At 36.0% G+C, this 17,099-nt stretch overlaps 1 protein-coding gene across 9 annotated transcripts in view; it reads right to left on the reverse strand.

Moving 5' to 3' along the window:
- The window catches only part of ATRX (ATRX chromatin remodeler), a 241,231-nt gene that overhangs the window by 31,377 nt on the left and 192,755 nt on the right, over positions 1–17,099 (reverse strand). For all 9 annotated transcript variants that reach the window (XM_036839559.1, XM_036839556.1, XM_036839558.1 and 6 more), the window contains 2 exons: positions 7,078–7,255; positions 5,233–5,427 (listed from right to left, as the gene is read on the reverse strand). In XM_036839559.1, the coding sequence (XP_036695454.1) occupies positions 5,233–5,427; positions 7,078–7,255 (373 nt within the window). The remainder of the gene's footprint in view (positions 1–5,232; positions 5,428–7,077; positions 7,256–17,099) is intronic.

Below are 17,099 nucleotides of genomic sequence, written 5' to 3' on the forward strand. Positions count from 1 at the left end.
ATCACATATCAAGTAAGTTGAAAATGAACACTTTTTCAAAGGACAAAGAAAAGTTAACTCAAAAAGGCATGCAACTTAATCATTATTTAGACAATAGCAAGTTAAGGGGGAAGTGAAAATGTACCATTTTTAGCAGTCTTTCATCTTAAAAAATATGTATAAAAGGGCAGGTGTTTGCAATTGTACTATAACATAGTAGGAACCAACTTTGAAATGTCTTTAAATAAGACAGGTTCAAACACCAAGAAATCCTTCACTGCAAATATAAAAAACACCTACTTGTACCCATTTCAGAGAGAACTAATTTTCAAAATCCCATTAAAGGAAATGAAAATCAAATACTATTGGGCAAAGTTAAATGAAATTCTAAATACAAGCCCAGGGAACAAAATTAACATTTACTGAGTACCTACATCATGCCTGGTACTTCTCTATCCCCATTGCTACCACCTTACTTCAGGCCTGCATTACCTCTCTCATGCGGATCATTTTAATAGCATACTAACAAGTATCTTATCCATTTTCTTTTCTCCAATCCATCCTGCACACTGACACCCAAAGTGATTTTTCTAAAATGAAAATTTGATGTTGGTCTTTTGTTTAAAATCATTAAATAGATCCTACAGCCTGTAACACAATGTCCAAACTCTCTAACTTCTACGATCTGATTCCCATCTACCTTTCCAGTCTTTCTCTCGCCTCTTCCCATGCCCACCCTTATACTCTACACCACTATCTCCTTACACTCCATTATTTATTTTTAACTACCTGAGGTTCCTAAAACTTGCAATGTTGTTTTATGCACGTGTTTCTTTTTTTCTGCTCCTCCCCTTGAAGGGCCTTCATCTTTTGCCCTCATAGCAATGAAAAGAGCTACCACGTCTATTTTCAACATCAGTTCAAGTCCTCCTAATGCCAGCTCCCCATCCCCAAATTTTCCAAGAAAGAACTGAATATTCCTTCCTGTACAGGGTGCCTGTACAGATTTCTATTACAGGACCCATAATTTTTATTGTTACGGTATGCTTATTTAGACTGTAGGCTCCTTGGGAGCAGGAACCTAGTCTTATTTATCAAAGTATCCTTACTAACCAGCACAATAATTGGCACATCACAGGTACCTGCAAAGTTTTTAACCAATTAATAAATAAATAAGCTTCATTATTTAGGTTAAAGGTTTTTCACTGCTTACCAAAAGGTATAGTCTATCATCAGTGACTGAGTTCCATCATTTATTTCCTTGAAATGTCTGTTTCACTCCACAATCATCACCCTATTATATGTCCTCATCCTGCATTTTAATGCCACACTAATTTTCCAAAAGCCCACATTCATCATAAAAGAGCCCCATTCATGAACTTACAGTGAATACTATTTTACATCCAAATGCCTCCATTTACCTTTAATGTCTCTCCAAAAGCTGGCTCTACCTTTACCTATCCAATTTCAACTCGTCATCTGGCCGATTTCTTCATCATACCTTGAGTCTGGTACATAAATTCTTACCTTTCCTTTCACCCAAACTGTTTCATCCTACATTCACACCTTATTCTTACCTAATCCAATTAAATACTAACCATCACTTATGGGCCAGTCTGATTTTTTCCATTAAAACTGTACCTGAATGCACCCCCCTCCATTTTTAACCATATGCTATAGCGAATACATTCAGTACCAGTCACTTCAGCACTTCATTCTTTTGTTTTTAAGAATGTTACTTTTTTCTCTCCAAGTGGACTATCATCTCCTTCAGGTAAATCTCATATACATCCTATTGTATTTCCTGTTAGATCCCAAACAATTCTTAGTTACTATGATAGTAAGCCATCATTATATGGTACAGTGTTTTTAAAACTTTTTAAAAGCTTTTTTAAAACTAAAAAAGTCCTCTTTTTAAATAAAATATTATGTTGCAGCCCAATACATAAAATCGATAAAAGGAGAGGGACTCTGATCGAAATGGGATGCAGAGCTTGGAGTGCTGCCCATCTGGCCTTCCCCTACTTGCTTAGCCACATGGTAGCCCCAGAGCACCTCTGCAAATCTCCTGAGGCTCTTTGGAATACAATTTGAAAACTACTGTGTTCAAGTTCTAGCTCTAACACTTACTGGCCATGTACCCTTGGGTAATCACAAACTCTCTAAGTTTCAATTTCCTGAGATAATGAGTATACATGAGAAAGGCCTTTGTAAACTTTAAAGCTTTCTATAAATTCGAGGAATTTACAACTTCACAAGCCGTGAGCTAAACTGGTTATATTACACAATCTTAACGATAGTTACATCACCCAATGGTACTGACTGTGAAAGCATTCTATATTTTAAAATCCACCTTTATTTAAAATAAAATAAAGCATTCTAAATATCATACAATTCTGGGAATCCCAAGTCCTCTGCCTTGTTTCTTGTACTTAGAATTAACTTTCTAATCTCCATTTGGGGGCAATAACGTATAATGATTAAGAGGACATGCTTTCGAGTTGGGCAGACTTGGTTTGAAAGCCAGCTTTACCACTAATTAAGCTTGGATACGTTACATAAACCTCCCCAAGCCTTAATTTCCTCATCTCAAAAATGAGAACAGCACTATCAGCTTTTCAGTTGCTGCTAGATTAAGGAAAATAACCTGAACTAATCATTTAGCACAGAGTATGAAACCCAGTAAGAAATCAGTAAGTTAACTATTATTTTCCTCTTGGGAAGAGGTGTGGGAGAGTTGAAGCACTTTGCATTAAAGTAGCATTCAATATTCCTTTTCCTTTTTTTCGTGGGCAAAGGGTCATAGCACCAAAAACAAAATACAGTAAGTAAAGTCTATAAATGAAAACACATGACACCTTTGACAACTCAGAGTGCCAAGTTATAAAACAGATGGTTTCTTTCCAGATATCCTGTAACAATTAAATAGCATTTCTTTACTTCTGGATTTTTTAAATCTTCTTTAAAGCTTAGGCAATGTCTTGTTCTTCTTAATACACCTTCACAATACACTTCAAAGTCAGCAAATAATCAGTAAATGTTTATTAAATTAAACAGATTTCCTACAATCAGAAATTTACCATATAACAAATAACTTCAAAGCAACTATCTCTTTTCAACTTGGAATGGTAGCTTCCTATGAGAAATATTACTAATCATGGGCTATTTCTCATGAAAATTGAAGTTTAAAGTTAAGTTTAATTTTAGGAAAGAGGCTAATTAAATATAAAATCAGTCTCAATTTGAAAAAGGAAACTTAACTATCTTTAAAATTATAAACATAAATGTGTGCAAGTCTTTATAGAATACTCTTTGCCATACAAAATTAAGTACCTGATAGGAAAGGTGTTAGGGATATAAGAGTTAAATAAAACAAGGCAAGTATACACTATGCAGCTTTTTTTTTTTTTAAGTAGAGATATATGTACCAATATGGAAAGATGTTCAAGAAACATCTAGGTGAAAAGAGCAAGTTGTAAAAGAGTATGTATGGTATAAGCCCATTTGTGTTTGTCTGCTTTTAAAGATATACAAACAAATCTGTTTGTGCACAGAAAATTATCTGAAGACTATTCAAGACCCCTACTCACATTCTATAATAATATAATTAAGAAAGGAAGCCAAATCACTATCAATTTAGTATTTCATAACATGGAAACTGAAATGACTCTTTTTTAAAAAGTATTATAAAAACGATAGATTTTAACCTTCATGTGGCCCTAAGCCATTATCAAAGATATTTGATAGAGACTGTCACAAAAACTCTTTCCTAAATGCTCTATCAGTAAACTTTAAATGGAAGAAAAGTTCATTGATTACAAAAACAAAATATTTGCTTATATAGACAAAGGACATTTAAAAAATTTTCCCAAATGCTAACTATTCATGTTACTTTAATTGACTTATATACATTGAAATATAACTGGAGAAATCACTGATTTATATTAATGTTAGAAATATATTTATTTATATTAACTTATTTTTTTAAACAGTAACATTAATCTCCTAAGGTTTTGTGGGTTTTTTTAAAATTTAATTTAATTTTATTTATTTATGGCTGTGTTGGGTCCTCGCCTCTGTGCGAGGGCCCTCTCTAGCTGCGGCAAGCGGGGGCCACTCCTCACCGCGGCGTGCAGGCCTCTCACCATCGCGGCCTCCCCCCCTGCGGAGCACAGGCTCCAGACGCACTGGCTCAGCAACTGTGGCTCACGGGCCCAGCCGCTCTGCGGCATGCGGGATCCCCCCAGACCAGGGCCCGAACCCGCGTCCCCTGCATTGGCAGGCAGACCCCCAACCGCTGCGCCACCAGGGAAGCCCTACCTTTTGTTTTAATTAAATGTTCCAACCATATGAAGAACTAAGATACTGTTGAATTTTCTTTACAAATGACTGAAGTTTGGTAAAATGACACTGTAACCCAGTAGTTGCTTTCCCAATTCTCTTAACAGCTACATGGAACATTAAGTGCTTAAATTTGAAACCAAGACAACAGGAACAGCACGTCCCCCAATAATCCCCCCCAAAATGACGTTTTAGATAATTAGAATAGGTTTAAATATATAAACTCTTTATTTAGATCAGAGAACATACGGTTTTCTCGTATGTTCAGTAGGGTCAAAATGATATCTACCATATTAAATTTCTATATTAATATTAAATACTGTTTTCTTATCCAAGAACAATGGACCAGAAGACAGATGTAGATACTATTCCTGTCTCTGCCACTTATTAGGTAAAAACTGGGTTAAGTCATCGAATGCCTCTGACCCTAAGTTTCCCCATCTATAAAATGAGAGGACTTTTCACACTTGGAAATGTGAAAGTCCTACTTACTTTATGACAGTGAAAAATATCAAGTAGGAGACACTTTTATTTCCTGATTCTTAATTGCTATATGACAACAAAAAATGTTAAGGAAGAGACAATTAAACCTCATATATAATTATTAAAATTATGTATGCCCTCTACTAGAGATTATTAAAAGAGAACCATACTATTTCCTTTAAGGTTTCTACTCAGAAACCCTTTTCTGCAGGGCTGAATTTTTTATTTGGCATAAAATATGTGTTTCAGATTACACTATCTTTTGTGGTGTTACGTGGAGAATTGACCTCTCATTTAAATACAGTTTTATTCTCTTTGAAAAATTCTGAAATATAGCCTTAGTCAGATGAATAACTTTCATAGTAGGAATAAAATTTCCTTGGTCCATGTTAGTTTTTTTTTTTAAGCTAACAATTTAAAGATCTTTACCTTTGGCAGCATGGGAGTATCCCTTTTCTTCTTCTTTTCTGAATTAGGGTCATCTAACAAGTCTGGCTCAAAGGTATAAAGTTCAGTAAGCTCATTCATGGTAAAATGACGTTCAACTTGCTGTTGATCAACAACTCGAAAAGACAGTGACTGCTTAGTTACTTGCCGATCATAAATCTTATCTTCCATGGTTCCCTTTGTAAAAAAGAATGAACAATACACAAATAAATAAATTTTGTAAACATGAAACTTAATCACGAAGAAATATAGGTTATTGGTTACTACAAAATAGCAGAACTTCGTAGTAATATACTGCCATGAAGCAAGTTTTATGTACAATGCTGTTTAATTCATGAGAGATTTTTATGTTCAAAGTAGTTTACATTGACAGAAAAGAAAACTATATTACTGATAATCGTTCTAAATTTTTTCACCAATATGCATTCATCTGTTGCTTTAAATAATTCTGTACTTGGTGGAAGCAGGAGAGCAGTCAGATACCAAGGTAAACAGAATAAAAGAGTACATAAAATAAGATTTTAGGAGGTTACTGATGTAAGAATGCAAGAGAACAGTTTAATTCCTTTCCAATGGAATACAATAAGCTCTCAACAATCACTATAAACTGTCTTTATGTAATTTAAGTCTTACTTTCCATAACTTCAGGACAAAAAATTAATAACTAAAATGCCAATCTATTATATATTCAATATGGCATTCTGAACTAGAATGTAAAGGAACTCTTAATCTAAATAACAGGAAAGAGTTTACAGTGTAGTTTTCCAACTATATTATGTACTTTTATGTATGAGCAAGGATCTACCAATAAAACCCAATCTCTGGTTGAGAAGCCCAGATTTGGAGGCAGGTAGAGAGGGTAGCATCTGCTCCCAAAGAAGATGTACCAGTTAAAACGGCAACTTGAGGGACTTCCCTGGTGGCGCAGTGGTTAAGAATCTGCCTGCCAATGCAGGGGACATGGGTTAGAGCCCTGGTCCAGGAAGATCCCACATGCCACGGAGCAACTAAGCCTGTGCGCCACAAATACTGAGCCTGCACTCTAGAGCCCATGAGCCACAACTACTGAGCCCACGTGCTGCAACTGCTGAAGCCCAGGCACCTAGAGCCCAGGCTCCACAACAAGAGAAGCTACAGCAATAAAAAGCCCATGCACCGCAATGAAGACCCAACGCAGCCAAAAATCAATCAATAAATAAATAAACTTTAAAAAAAAAGGGTAACTTGATTCTATGAACCTGTATTACATTCAACTGCATCTAATTCTTTGATTTCATTTATTTTCCTTAAATTTCAGCTTCTGTTTTTTAATACCTGAGTTTATATGTGAAGGAAATTAGTTGAATAGTCTTGACCAGAAATATTAAATATTCCTTGTAATGATTCTTTGTTATTATAATACATTACCTGTTTCTTCCTATTTACCTACACTCTTCCAAACTAAGAGAACATCTGGTGACCAGTGAAAACAATGATCATTTGACCTTCACATCTATAAGCAAATTAGATTTAGTTATTGGCTTTTCTACTTATGCTAAGTAAGAGAATTATAAATGTTTAACTTTCTTGAACTAGCAAGAAAATGCTAAATCTGTATACACAGGCAAATCCATCTCAGTCTGAGAAAGTTGACATTAGAGACCTGGACAAACTACAAAACAGAAAATCATCAGGGGCCAAAATTGGCTTATGCTGCTTTATGAATAGGAATGATGTTTTCAACTTTGTTTGCCTCTCTATAATGCAGATATGCCCTGAACTCCAAAAATATGATCAGTTTCACCCAATCTTTCAATATTAAAAAGAGAATGTAAATGATAAACCTACCTGAGCTAAGAACCTATATACATACACAGGTTTAGTTTGTCCAAAGCGATAAACTCTGAATATACTCTGGATGTCATAAGATGGATTCCAAGAAGCATCAAATATAATCACTCGATTAGCAGCTACCAGATTAATTCCAAGAGATCCTGCTTTGGTCGAAATGATAAACAATCGCCCTCTGAAAATGAAAATACAAAATAAATGTTTAGTAATGAGTGCTACACAGATATCTTATTTATATGACTTTTTTATTCTAAGGCAGTTTTTTGAACAATCAAGAGTTCAGACAATTCATTACTCACTCACTGAAAAACAGACATGTCTAAGGAGTCGGGTTGATGATTTACATGCACAAGAAGAATCTTACTGCGGTAAAACGAAATACTCTGATTTAGGAATAAAGATAAATATGGAAACCACATGTTTAAAATGTATTCAAGGTATTTATAGATTTCTCAGTAAATGTAGAAAACTTACATACAACTCAAAAAAATATATTGTGTTCAGTACTGTTATGAGCACTAACTACATCAAAATGAAGGGCACTGCCCAAGGAGCTGAGTGTAGTAGCAGTGACTGATATGCAATTACAATATAATGTAATAAATGTAAGAAGAGAAGTTAGATAGATGCTAGGTACTTAGGTAAGAAAAATAGGATCAAGTAGACAGAGGGCTCCAGGAAGAATGTATTCAAGAAAAAAAAAAACTGATAGATTATCTGCTACGTTGGAACACAAGAATTTATATTTCTTGTTTTTTTAACATCTTTATTGGAATATAATTGTTTTACAAAGTTGTGTTAGTTGCTACTGTATAACAAAGTGAATCAGCTAAACATACACATATATCTCCATATCCCCTCCCTCTTGCGTCTCCCTCCCACCCTCCCTATCCCACTCCTCTAGGTGGTCACAAAGCACCAAGGTGATCTCCCGTTGCTATACAGCTGCTTCCCACTAGCTATCTATTTTACATTTGGTAGTGTATATATGTCAATGCCACTCTCACTTCGTCTCAGCTTACCCTTCCCCCTCCCCGTGTCCTCAAGTCCATTCTCTACATCTGCGTCTTTATTCCTGCCCTGTTACTAAGTTCATCAGTACCATTTTCTAGATTCCATATGTCTTAGCATACGGTATTTGTTTTCCTCTTTCTGACTTACTTCACTCTGTATGACAGACTCTAGATCAATCCACCTCATTATAAATAACTCAATTTTGTTTCTTTTTATGGCTGAGTAATATTCCATTATATACATGTGCCACATGTTCTTTATCCATTCATCTGTCGATAGGCACTTATGTTGCTTCCATGTCCTGGATACTGTAAACAGCGCTGCAATGGACATTGTGGTACATGACTCTTTTTGAATTATGGTTTTCTCAGGGTATATGCCCAGTAGTGGGATTACTGGGTCATATGGTAGTTCTATTTTTAGTTTTTTAAGGAACCTCCATACTGTTCTCCATAGTGGCTGTATCAATTTACATTCCCACCAACAGTGCAAGAGTGTTCCCTTTCCTCCACACCCTCTCCAGCATTTATTGTTTCTAGACTTTTTGATGATGGCCATTCTGACCGGTGTGAGATGATACCTCATTGTAGTTTTGATTTGCATTTCTCTAATGATTAGTGATGTTGAGCATCCTTTCATGTGTTTGTTGGTCATCTGTATATCTTCTTTGGAGGAATGGCTATTTAGGTCTTCAGCCCATTTTTGGATTGGTTTGTTTTTTTGATATTGAGCTGCCTAAGCTGCTTGTAAATTCTGGAGATCAGTCCTTTGTCAGTTGCTTCATTTGAAAATATTTTCTCCAATTCTGAGGGTTCACTTTTTGTCTTGTTTATGGTTTCCTTTGCTATGCAAAGATTTTAAGTTTCATTAGGTCCCATTTGTTTATTTTCATTTTTATTTCCATGTCTCTAGGAGGTGGGTCAAAAAGGATCTTGCTGTGATTTATGTCATACAGTGTTCAGCATATGTTTTCCCCTAAGAGTTTTATAGTGTCTGGCCTTACATTTAGCTCTTTAATCCACTGTGAGTTTAATTTTTGTGTACGGTGATAGGAAGTGTTCTAATTTCATTCTTTTACATGTAGCTGTCCAGTTTTCCCAAAACCACTTATTGAAGAGGCTGTCTTTTCTCCACTGTATATTCTGGCCTCCCTTATCAAAGATAAGGTGACCATATGTGCGTGGGTTTACCTCTGGGCTTTCTATCCTGTTCCATTGATATGTATGTCTGTTTTTGTGCCAGTACCATACTGTCGTGATTACTGTAGCTTTGTAGTACAGTCTGAAGTCAGGGAGCCTGATTCCTCCAGCTCCGTGTTTCTTTCTCAAGATTGCTTTGGCTATTCGGTGTGTTTTGTGTTTCCATACAAATTGTGAAATTTTTTGTTCTAGTTCTGTGAAAAATGCCATTGGTAGTCTGATAGGGATTGCACTGAATCTGTAGATTGCTTTGGATTATATAGTCATTTTCGCAATGTTGATTCTTCCAATCCAAGAACATGGTATATCTCTCCATCTGTTTGTATTGTCTTTACTTTCTTTCATCAGTGTCTTATAGTTTTCTGCTACAGGTCTTTTTTCTCCTTAGGTAGGTTTATTCCTAGGTATTTTATTCTTTTTTTTTTGCAGTGGTAAATGAGAATGTTTCCTTAATTTCACTTTGAGATTTTTCATCATCAATGTATAGGAATGTGAGAGATTTCTGTTCATTAATTTTGTATCCTGCTACTTTACCAAATTCGTTGATTAGCTCTAGTAGTTTTCTGGTAGCATCTTTAGGATTCTCTACATATAGTATCATGTCATCCGCAAACAGTGACAGTTTTACTTCTTCTTTTCCGATTTGGATTACTTTTATTTTTTTTCTTCTCTGATCGCTGTGGCTAAAGCTTCCAAAACTATACTGAATAACAGTAGTGAAAGTGTGCAACCTTGTCCTGTTCCTGATCTTAGTGGAAATGGTTTCAGTTTTTCACCATTGAGAACGATATTGGTTCTGGGTCTGTCATACATGGCCTTTACTATGTTGAGGTAAGTTCCCTCTATGCCTACATTCTGGAGAGTTTTTATCATAAATGGGTGTTGAATTTTGTAGAAAGTTTTTTCTGCATCTATTGTGATGATCATATGGTTTTTATCCTTCAATTTGTTAATATGGTGTATCACAATGATTGATTTGTGTATATTGAAGAATCTTTGCATTCCTGGGATAAACCCCACTTGATCATGGTGTACGATCCTTTTAATGTGCTGCTGGATTCTGTTTGCTAGTATTTTGTTGAGGATTTTTGCATCTGTGTTCATTAGTGATATTGGCCTGTAGTTTTCTTTTTTTGTGACATCTTCGTCTGGTTTTGGTATCAGGGTGATGGTGGCCTCATAGAATGAGTTTGGGACTGTTCTTCCCTGTGCTATATTTTGGAAGAGTTTGAAAAGGATAGGTGTTAGCTCTTCTCTAAATGTTTGAGAGAATTCCCCCATGAAGCCAACTGGTCCTGGGCTTTTGTTTGTTGGAAGATTTTTAATCACAGTCTCAATTTCAGTGCTTGTGATTGGTCTGTTTATATTTCCTATTTCTTCCTGGTTCAGTCTCGGAAGGTTGTGCTTTTCTAAGAATTTGTCTGTTTCTTCCAGGTTGTCCATTTTATTGGCGTATAGTTCCTTGCAGTAATCTCTCATGATCCTTTGTATTTCTGCAGTGTCATTGTGACTTCTCCTTTTCACTTCTAATTCTGTTGATTTGAGTCTTCTCCCTTCTTTTCTTGATGAGTCTGGCTTATGGTTTGTCAATTTGTTTCCCTTCTCAAACAACTAGCTTTTAGTTTTATTGATCTTTGCTATCGTTTCCTTCATTTCTTTTTCATTTATTTCTGATCTGATCTTTATGATTTCTTTCCTTCTGCTAACTTTGGGGTTTTTTTCTTCTTCTTTCTCTAATTGCTTTAGGTGTAAGGTTAGGTTGTTTATTTGAGATGTTTCTTGTTTCTTGAGGTAGGATTGTATTGCTATAAACTTCCCTCTTAGAACTGCTTTTGCTGCATCCCATAGGTGTTGGGTCATCGTGTTTTCATTGTCATTTGTTTCTAGGTATTTTCTGATTTCCTCTTTGAGTTCTTCAGTGATCTCTTGGTTATTTAGTAGTGTGCTGTTTAGCCTCCAGGCGTTTGTATTTTTTACAGTTTTTTTCCCATAATTGATACCTAGTCTCATAGTATTGTGGTTGGAAAAGACACTTGATATGATTTCAATTTTCTTAAATTTACCAAGGCTAGATTTGTGCCCCAAGATATGATCTATCCTGGAGAATGTTCTATGCGCACTTGAGAAGAAAGTGTATTCTGCTGTTTTTGGGTGGAATGTCCTATAAATATCAATTAAGTCCATCTTGTTTAATGTATCATTTAAAGCTTGTGTTTTCTTATTGATTTTCATTTTGGATGATCTGTCCATTGGTGAAAGTGGGGTGTTAAAGTCCCCTACTATGATTATGTTACTGTCGATTTCCCCTTTTATGTCCATTAGCATTTGCCTTATGTATTGAGGTGCTCCTATGCTGGGTGCATAAATATATACAATTGTTATATCTTCTTCTTGGATTGATCCCTTGATCATTATGTAGTCTCCTTCTTTGTCTCTTGTAATAGTCTTTATTTTAAAGTCTATTTTGTCTCATATGAGAATTGCTACTCCAGCTTTCTTTTGATTTCCATTTGCATGGAATATCTTTTTCCATTCCCTCATTTTCAGTCTGTATGTGTCCCTAGGTCTAAAGTGGGTCTCTTGTAGACAGCATATATACGGGTCTTGTTTTTTTATCCATTCAGCCAGTCTATGTCTTTTGCTTGGAGCATTTAATCCGTTTACATTTAAGGTAATTAACGATATATATGTATGTTCCTATTACCATTTTCTTAATTGTTTTGGGTTTGTTATTGTAGGTCTTTTACTTCTCTTGTGTTTCCTGCCTAGGGAAGTTTCTTTAGCATTTCTTGTAAAGCTGGTTTGGTGGTGCTGAATTCTCTTAGCTTTTGCTTGTCTCTAAACGTTTTAATTTCTCTGTCAAATCTGAATGAGATCCTTGCTGGGTAGAGTAATCCTGGTTGTAGGTTTTTCCCTTTCATCACTTTAAATATGTCCTGCCACTCCCTTCTGGCTTGCAGAGTTTCTGCTGAAAGATCAGCTGTTAACCTTACAGGCATTACCTTGTATGTTATTTGTTGTTTTTCCCTTGCTGCTTTTAATATTTTTTCTTTGTATTTAATTTTTGATAGTTTCATTAATATGTGTCTTGGTGTGTTTCTCCTTGGATTTATCCTGTATGGGACTCCCTGCACTTCCTGGACTTGATTGTCTATTTCCTTTCCCATATTAGGCAAGTTTTCAACTATAATCTCTCCAAATATTTTCTCAGTCCCTTTGTTTTTCTCTTCTTCTTCTGGGACCCCTATAATTTGAATGTTGGTGCATTTAATGTTGTCCCAGAGGTCTCTGAGACTGTTCTCAATTCTTTTCATTCTTTTTTCTTTTTTTCTTTTTTCTTTTTTAAATTTATTTATTTTTGGCTGCATCGGGTCTTCACTGCAGTGCGCGGGCTTCTCATTGAGGTGGCTTCTCTTGTTGTGGAGCACGGGCTCTAGGCACGCGGGCTTCAGTAGTTGTGCCTTGCGGGCTCTAGAGTGCAGGCTCAGTAGTTGTGGCACACGGGCTTAGTTGCTCCGTTGCATGTGGGATCTTCCCAGACCAGGGCTCGAACCCATGTCCCCTGCATTGGCAGGTGGATTCTTAAACGCTGCGCCACAAGCAAAGCCGCATTCTTTTTTTCTTTATTCTGCTCTCCAGTAGTTATTACCACTATTTTATCTTCCAGGTCACTTATCCATTCTTCTGTCTAAGTTATTCTGCTATTGATTCCTTCTAGAGAATTTTTAATTTCATTTATTGTGTTGTTCATCATTGTCTGTTTGCTCTTTAGTTCTTCTAGGTCCTTGTTAAACGTTTCTTGTATTTTCTCCACTCTATTTCCAAGATTTTGGATCATCTTTACTATCATTATTCTGAATTCTTTTTCAGGTAGACTGCCTATTTCCTCTTCATTTGTTTGGGCTGGTGGGTTTTTACCTTGCTCCTTCACCTGTGGCATATTTCTCTGTCATCTCATTTTGCTTAACTTACTGTGTTTGGGGTCTCATTTTTGAAGGCTGCAGGTTCATAGTTCCTGTTGTTTTTTGTTGTCTGCCCCCAGTGGCTACGGTTGGTTCACTGGGTTGTGTAGGCTTCCTGGTGGAGGGGACTGGTGCCTGTGTTCTGGTGGATGACTCTGGATCTTGTCTTTCTGGTGGGCAGGACTGCGTCCAGTGGTGTGTTTTGGGGTGTCTGTGACCTTATTATGATTTTAGGCAGCCTCTCTGCTAATGCATGGGGTTGTGTTCCTGTCTTGCTAGTTATTTGGCATGGAGTGTCCAGCACTGGAGCTTGCTGGTCATTGAGTGGAGACGGGTCTTAGAGTTGAGATAGACATCTCTGGGAGAGCTCTCACCGATTCATATTACGTGGGGCTGGGAGGTCTCTGGTGGTCCAGTGTCCTGAACTTGGCTCTCCCACCTCAGAGGCACAGGCCTGACACCCAGCCAGAGCACCAAGACCCTGTCAGACACACAGCTTTTTTCCCTTTTCCTTTGTGCTTCATCTAGTTTCACTTGCTTGTAGAGTGTGGCGTGCAGAAGCCTTGCCCTGGGTGCTGCAGACCAGAGTTCGTAGTGCGAAAATCTGAACAGAAGTTCTTAATTTTAATGAAGCTCACCTTATCAATCTTTCCTTTTATGGTTAGCAGTTTGTGTGCCCCGTTTATGAAAAATTTCTCACTACAATTCAGGAAAATACTCCATGCTGTTGCCTTCTAAAACCTTTATGTTTTAGCTTCAACACTGAAATCTATGAACTACTGTGAATTATTTATTCAGGAAAATACAGATTAAGACTATGAAGCCTTACTGCTACATATCTATGACAATGGCTTAAAAAAACAGACATCATCAAGTGATAATGAGGACAGATAACAAATGAAACAGGTACTCTACTAGCTGGAGTGCAAATTGGTACAACCATTTTGGAAAAATGTTTTGGCAGTATAAGCTAAAGCTGAATACGCACATACCTATTATGTAGCAATCCCACTTCTAGACATACATACACAACACAAGCACATGCATATGTTTACTCTAAGACAGATATAGTTCTTTAAAAGTGTAATCTTTGGACTTCCAATTCTGGAAAGATGGAATAGACATGCTGTTCCCTATTCCTCACCATAAGTACAGCTAAAATGCGTGGATATTATATATAAGGTGAACATAAGATTTTTCTGAAAAGTGAGGAGAAGGAAGCATACTGGCTTGGGACCTAAGGCAGAACATGGCAGTGAGTTCCGTAGGCTTTCTTTTTGCCTCATATATCCCAGACTGAGTGCTGAAGAGCCCAGCAATCTGGAAATATCAGTGGGTTCTGTCAAAATAAATCTCCAAGAAAAGTCTGCTCTCTCTAGCCAAAGGACCAAACAAGGGGCAGACTAGTAAGACAGAGAGCTTTAAAACAACAACCGATTGACTCCAGTCAAATGGTAAAGGAAAAATGCAGTGTACCTCCACCCCTGTCATTAAAGGCTGAGTGGGAAGCCCAAACTTCTACCCTCATGTAGTTGTAACAAGGCATATTGCCAGACAGTGCTGTCAGGTAAGTTTGAGTTAACAAAGTCCTCCCAGCAGTGTCAGAGAAGACCACATAGGGAACGAGGATATCCACCCCCACCCAGTGGTTATAAGAAAAACCCTCTCCCCCACTACTGGGTTAGTATCAAAGGAGGTCTAGTGGAGAATCAGGAGTTATAACACAACCCATACAGAAGAACAAAATGGAAATTTTAGAACTGAAAAGTACAGTAACAAGAAACTCAATAGATAGGCTCAACAGTAGAATGTAGAGAACATTCAATGAACTTTGAAAACAGAAGAACAGAAATGACCCAATCTGAATAACAGAAATTTAAAAAAAAAGAAATAACAGAGACTCTGGGACCCATAGGACTATAATAAAGATCTAACAGTCTTGTCATCAGAGTCCTAAAAGGAGAAGAGAAAAAAAGAATGGGCTATAAAGGTATTCAAAGAAATAACAGCTGAAAATTACCAAAACTTAGCAAGAAACACAAACCTAGAAATTTAAGAAGCTGAATGAAACACAAACAACATAAAACCAAAGAAATCCATGCCAGGACACACCATAGTCAAACTTCTAAAAACTAAGATAAAGAAAAACTCTTGAAAGAAGTGAGAGAGAAACAAGCCCTTAATGACAGGAGAAAAAGCCAATTTGAAAAATAGCAGGTTTTTTAAAAATTAAAATATATCTGACATAATAACTTTGTGTAAAATTAAGGTATACAACATGTTAATTTGATACATTTATATATTGTAATATGATTGGCATTGTAGTGACAACTAGATTCCGAGGTTACATAATTATTTCTTTTTAGTGGTTGGAATAATTAAGTTCTAGCCTCTTAGCAAGTTTGATGATTATAATAAAATATTGTCTGTATCACTAATTGGTTCAGCCACTATGGAAAACAACATGGAGGTTCCTCAAAAAATTAAAAATAGAACTACCACATTATCCAGCAATTCCACTTCTGGGTATATATGCAAAAGAAATTAATACAGGATGTCAAAGAAATATCTGCACAGTCATGTTCACTGCAGCATTATTCACAACAGCCAAGATATTGAAACAACCTAAGTGCCCATCAGTGGATGAATGAATAAAAAAGATGTGGGATATATATAAAATGGAATATTATTCAGCCAAGAAGGATATCTTGCCATCTGTGACAACACAGATAAACCTTGAGTACATTATGCTAAGTGAGATAAGTGAGACAAAGACAAGGATTTTATGGTATCACTTACATGTAGAATCTAAAAAAGCCAAACTTGTAAAAATAGCCAATTTTAAGAAATCATGGAGGCTAGGAGGAAGTGGCACAACATTTTTCAAGTGCTAAAAGAAGAGAACTGCCAACTCAGAATTCTATACCCAGTTAAGATATTCTTCAAAAATGATGGGAAAAATCAATAAATTCTCAAATGAGGGTACTCAGAAAATTTGCTGCCAGTAGATCTGCCCTAAAAGAATGGCTAAAGAAAGTTCTCTTCTTTAAAAAAAAAAAAAAGGACATTATAAAAGAAATATGAAACATTAGGAAGGAGGAAACAAAAATGAAAAGAACAAAAATTATGAGTAAATAAAATAGATTTTCCTTCTCTTAAGTTTTCTAAATTATATTTGATGGTTGAAGAAAAAATTATTATGGTTCTTAATGTGGTAAGCTATTTATGTAAAGAAAACATTTAAGATAATTATAAATGGGGGAGAGAAAGGGACATAAAGAAGCAAAGGTTTCTACACTTCAATCAAAATGGTAAAATGATGACACCAGTAGACTATGATCAGTTATGTACGTATAATACTTAGAGCAACCACTATAAAAGTTATACAAAGATACACTAAAAAACACTATAGAGGAATCAATATGGAATTCCAAAAATTGTAAAAGTAACCCACAGGAAGGGTAGGAAAAGAAATAAGAAGCAAAAGAAAACAGAATTAAAGAGAACAAACTGAACAAAAACTGAAATGGCAGCCTCAAACTCTGTATTAAATGTACATGGTTGTACACCTGAAACTAATATAATGTTATATGCCAATTATACCTCAGTAAAAAAAAAATTGTAAATGGTCTATATGCACAATTGAAAAGAAAGAGATTAACAGAATGGGTAAAAAAAAAAATAACGCAACCATACGCTGTCTACAAGAAACTCACTTCAAATATAACAAAATAGGTAGGTTGAAAGTAAAAGGATGAAAAAAGATATAACAAGTAAACATCAATCAAAATAAAGCAGGAGAAAGTAGGCATAGAGGGACCTTTCCTCAACATAATAAAGGCCA

The sequence above is a fragment of the Balaenoptera musculus genome, chromosome X (assembly GCF_009873245.2).
Source record: "Balaenoptera musculus isolate JJ_BM4_2016_0621 chromosome X, mBalMus1.pri.v3, whole genome shotgun sequence".
NCBI lineage: Eukaryota > Metazoa > Chordata > Mammalia > Artiodactyla > Balaenopteridae > Balaenoptera > Balaenoptera musculus.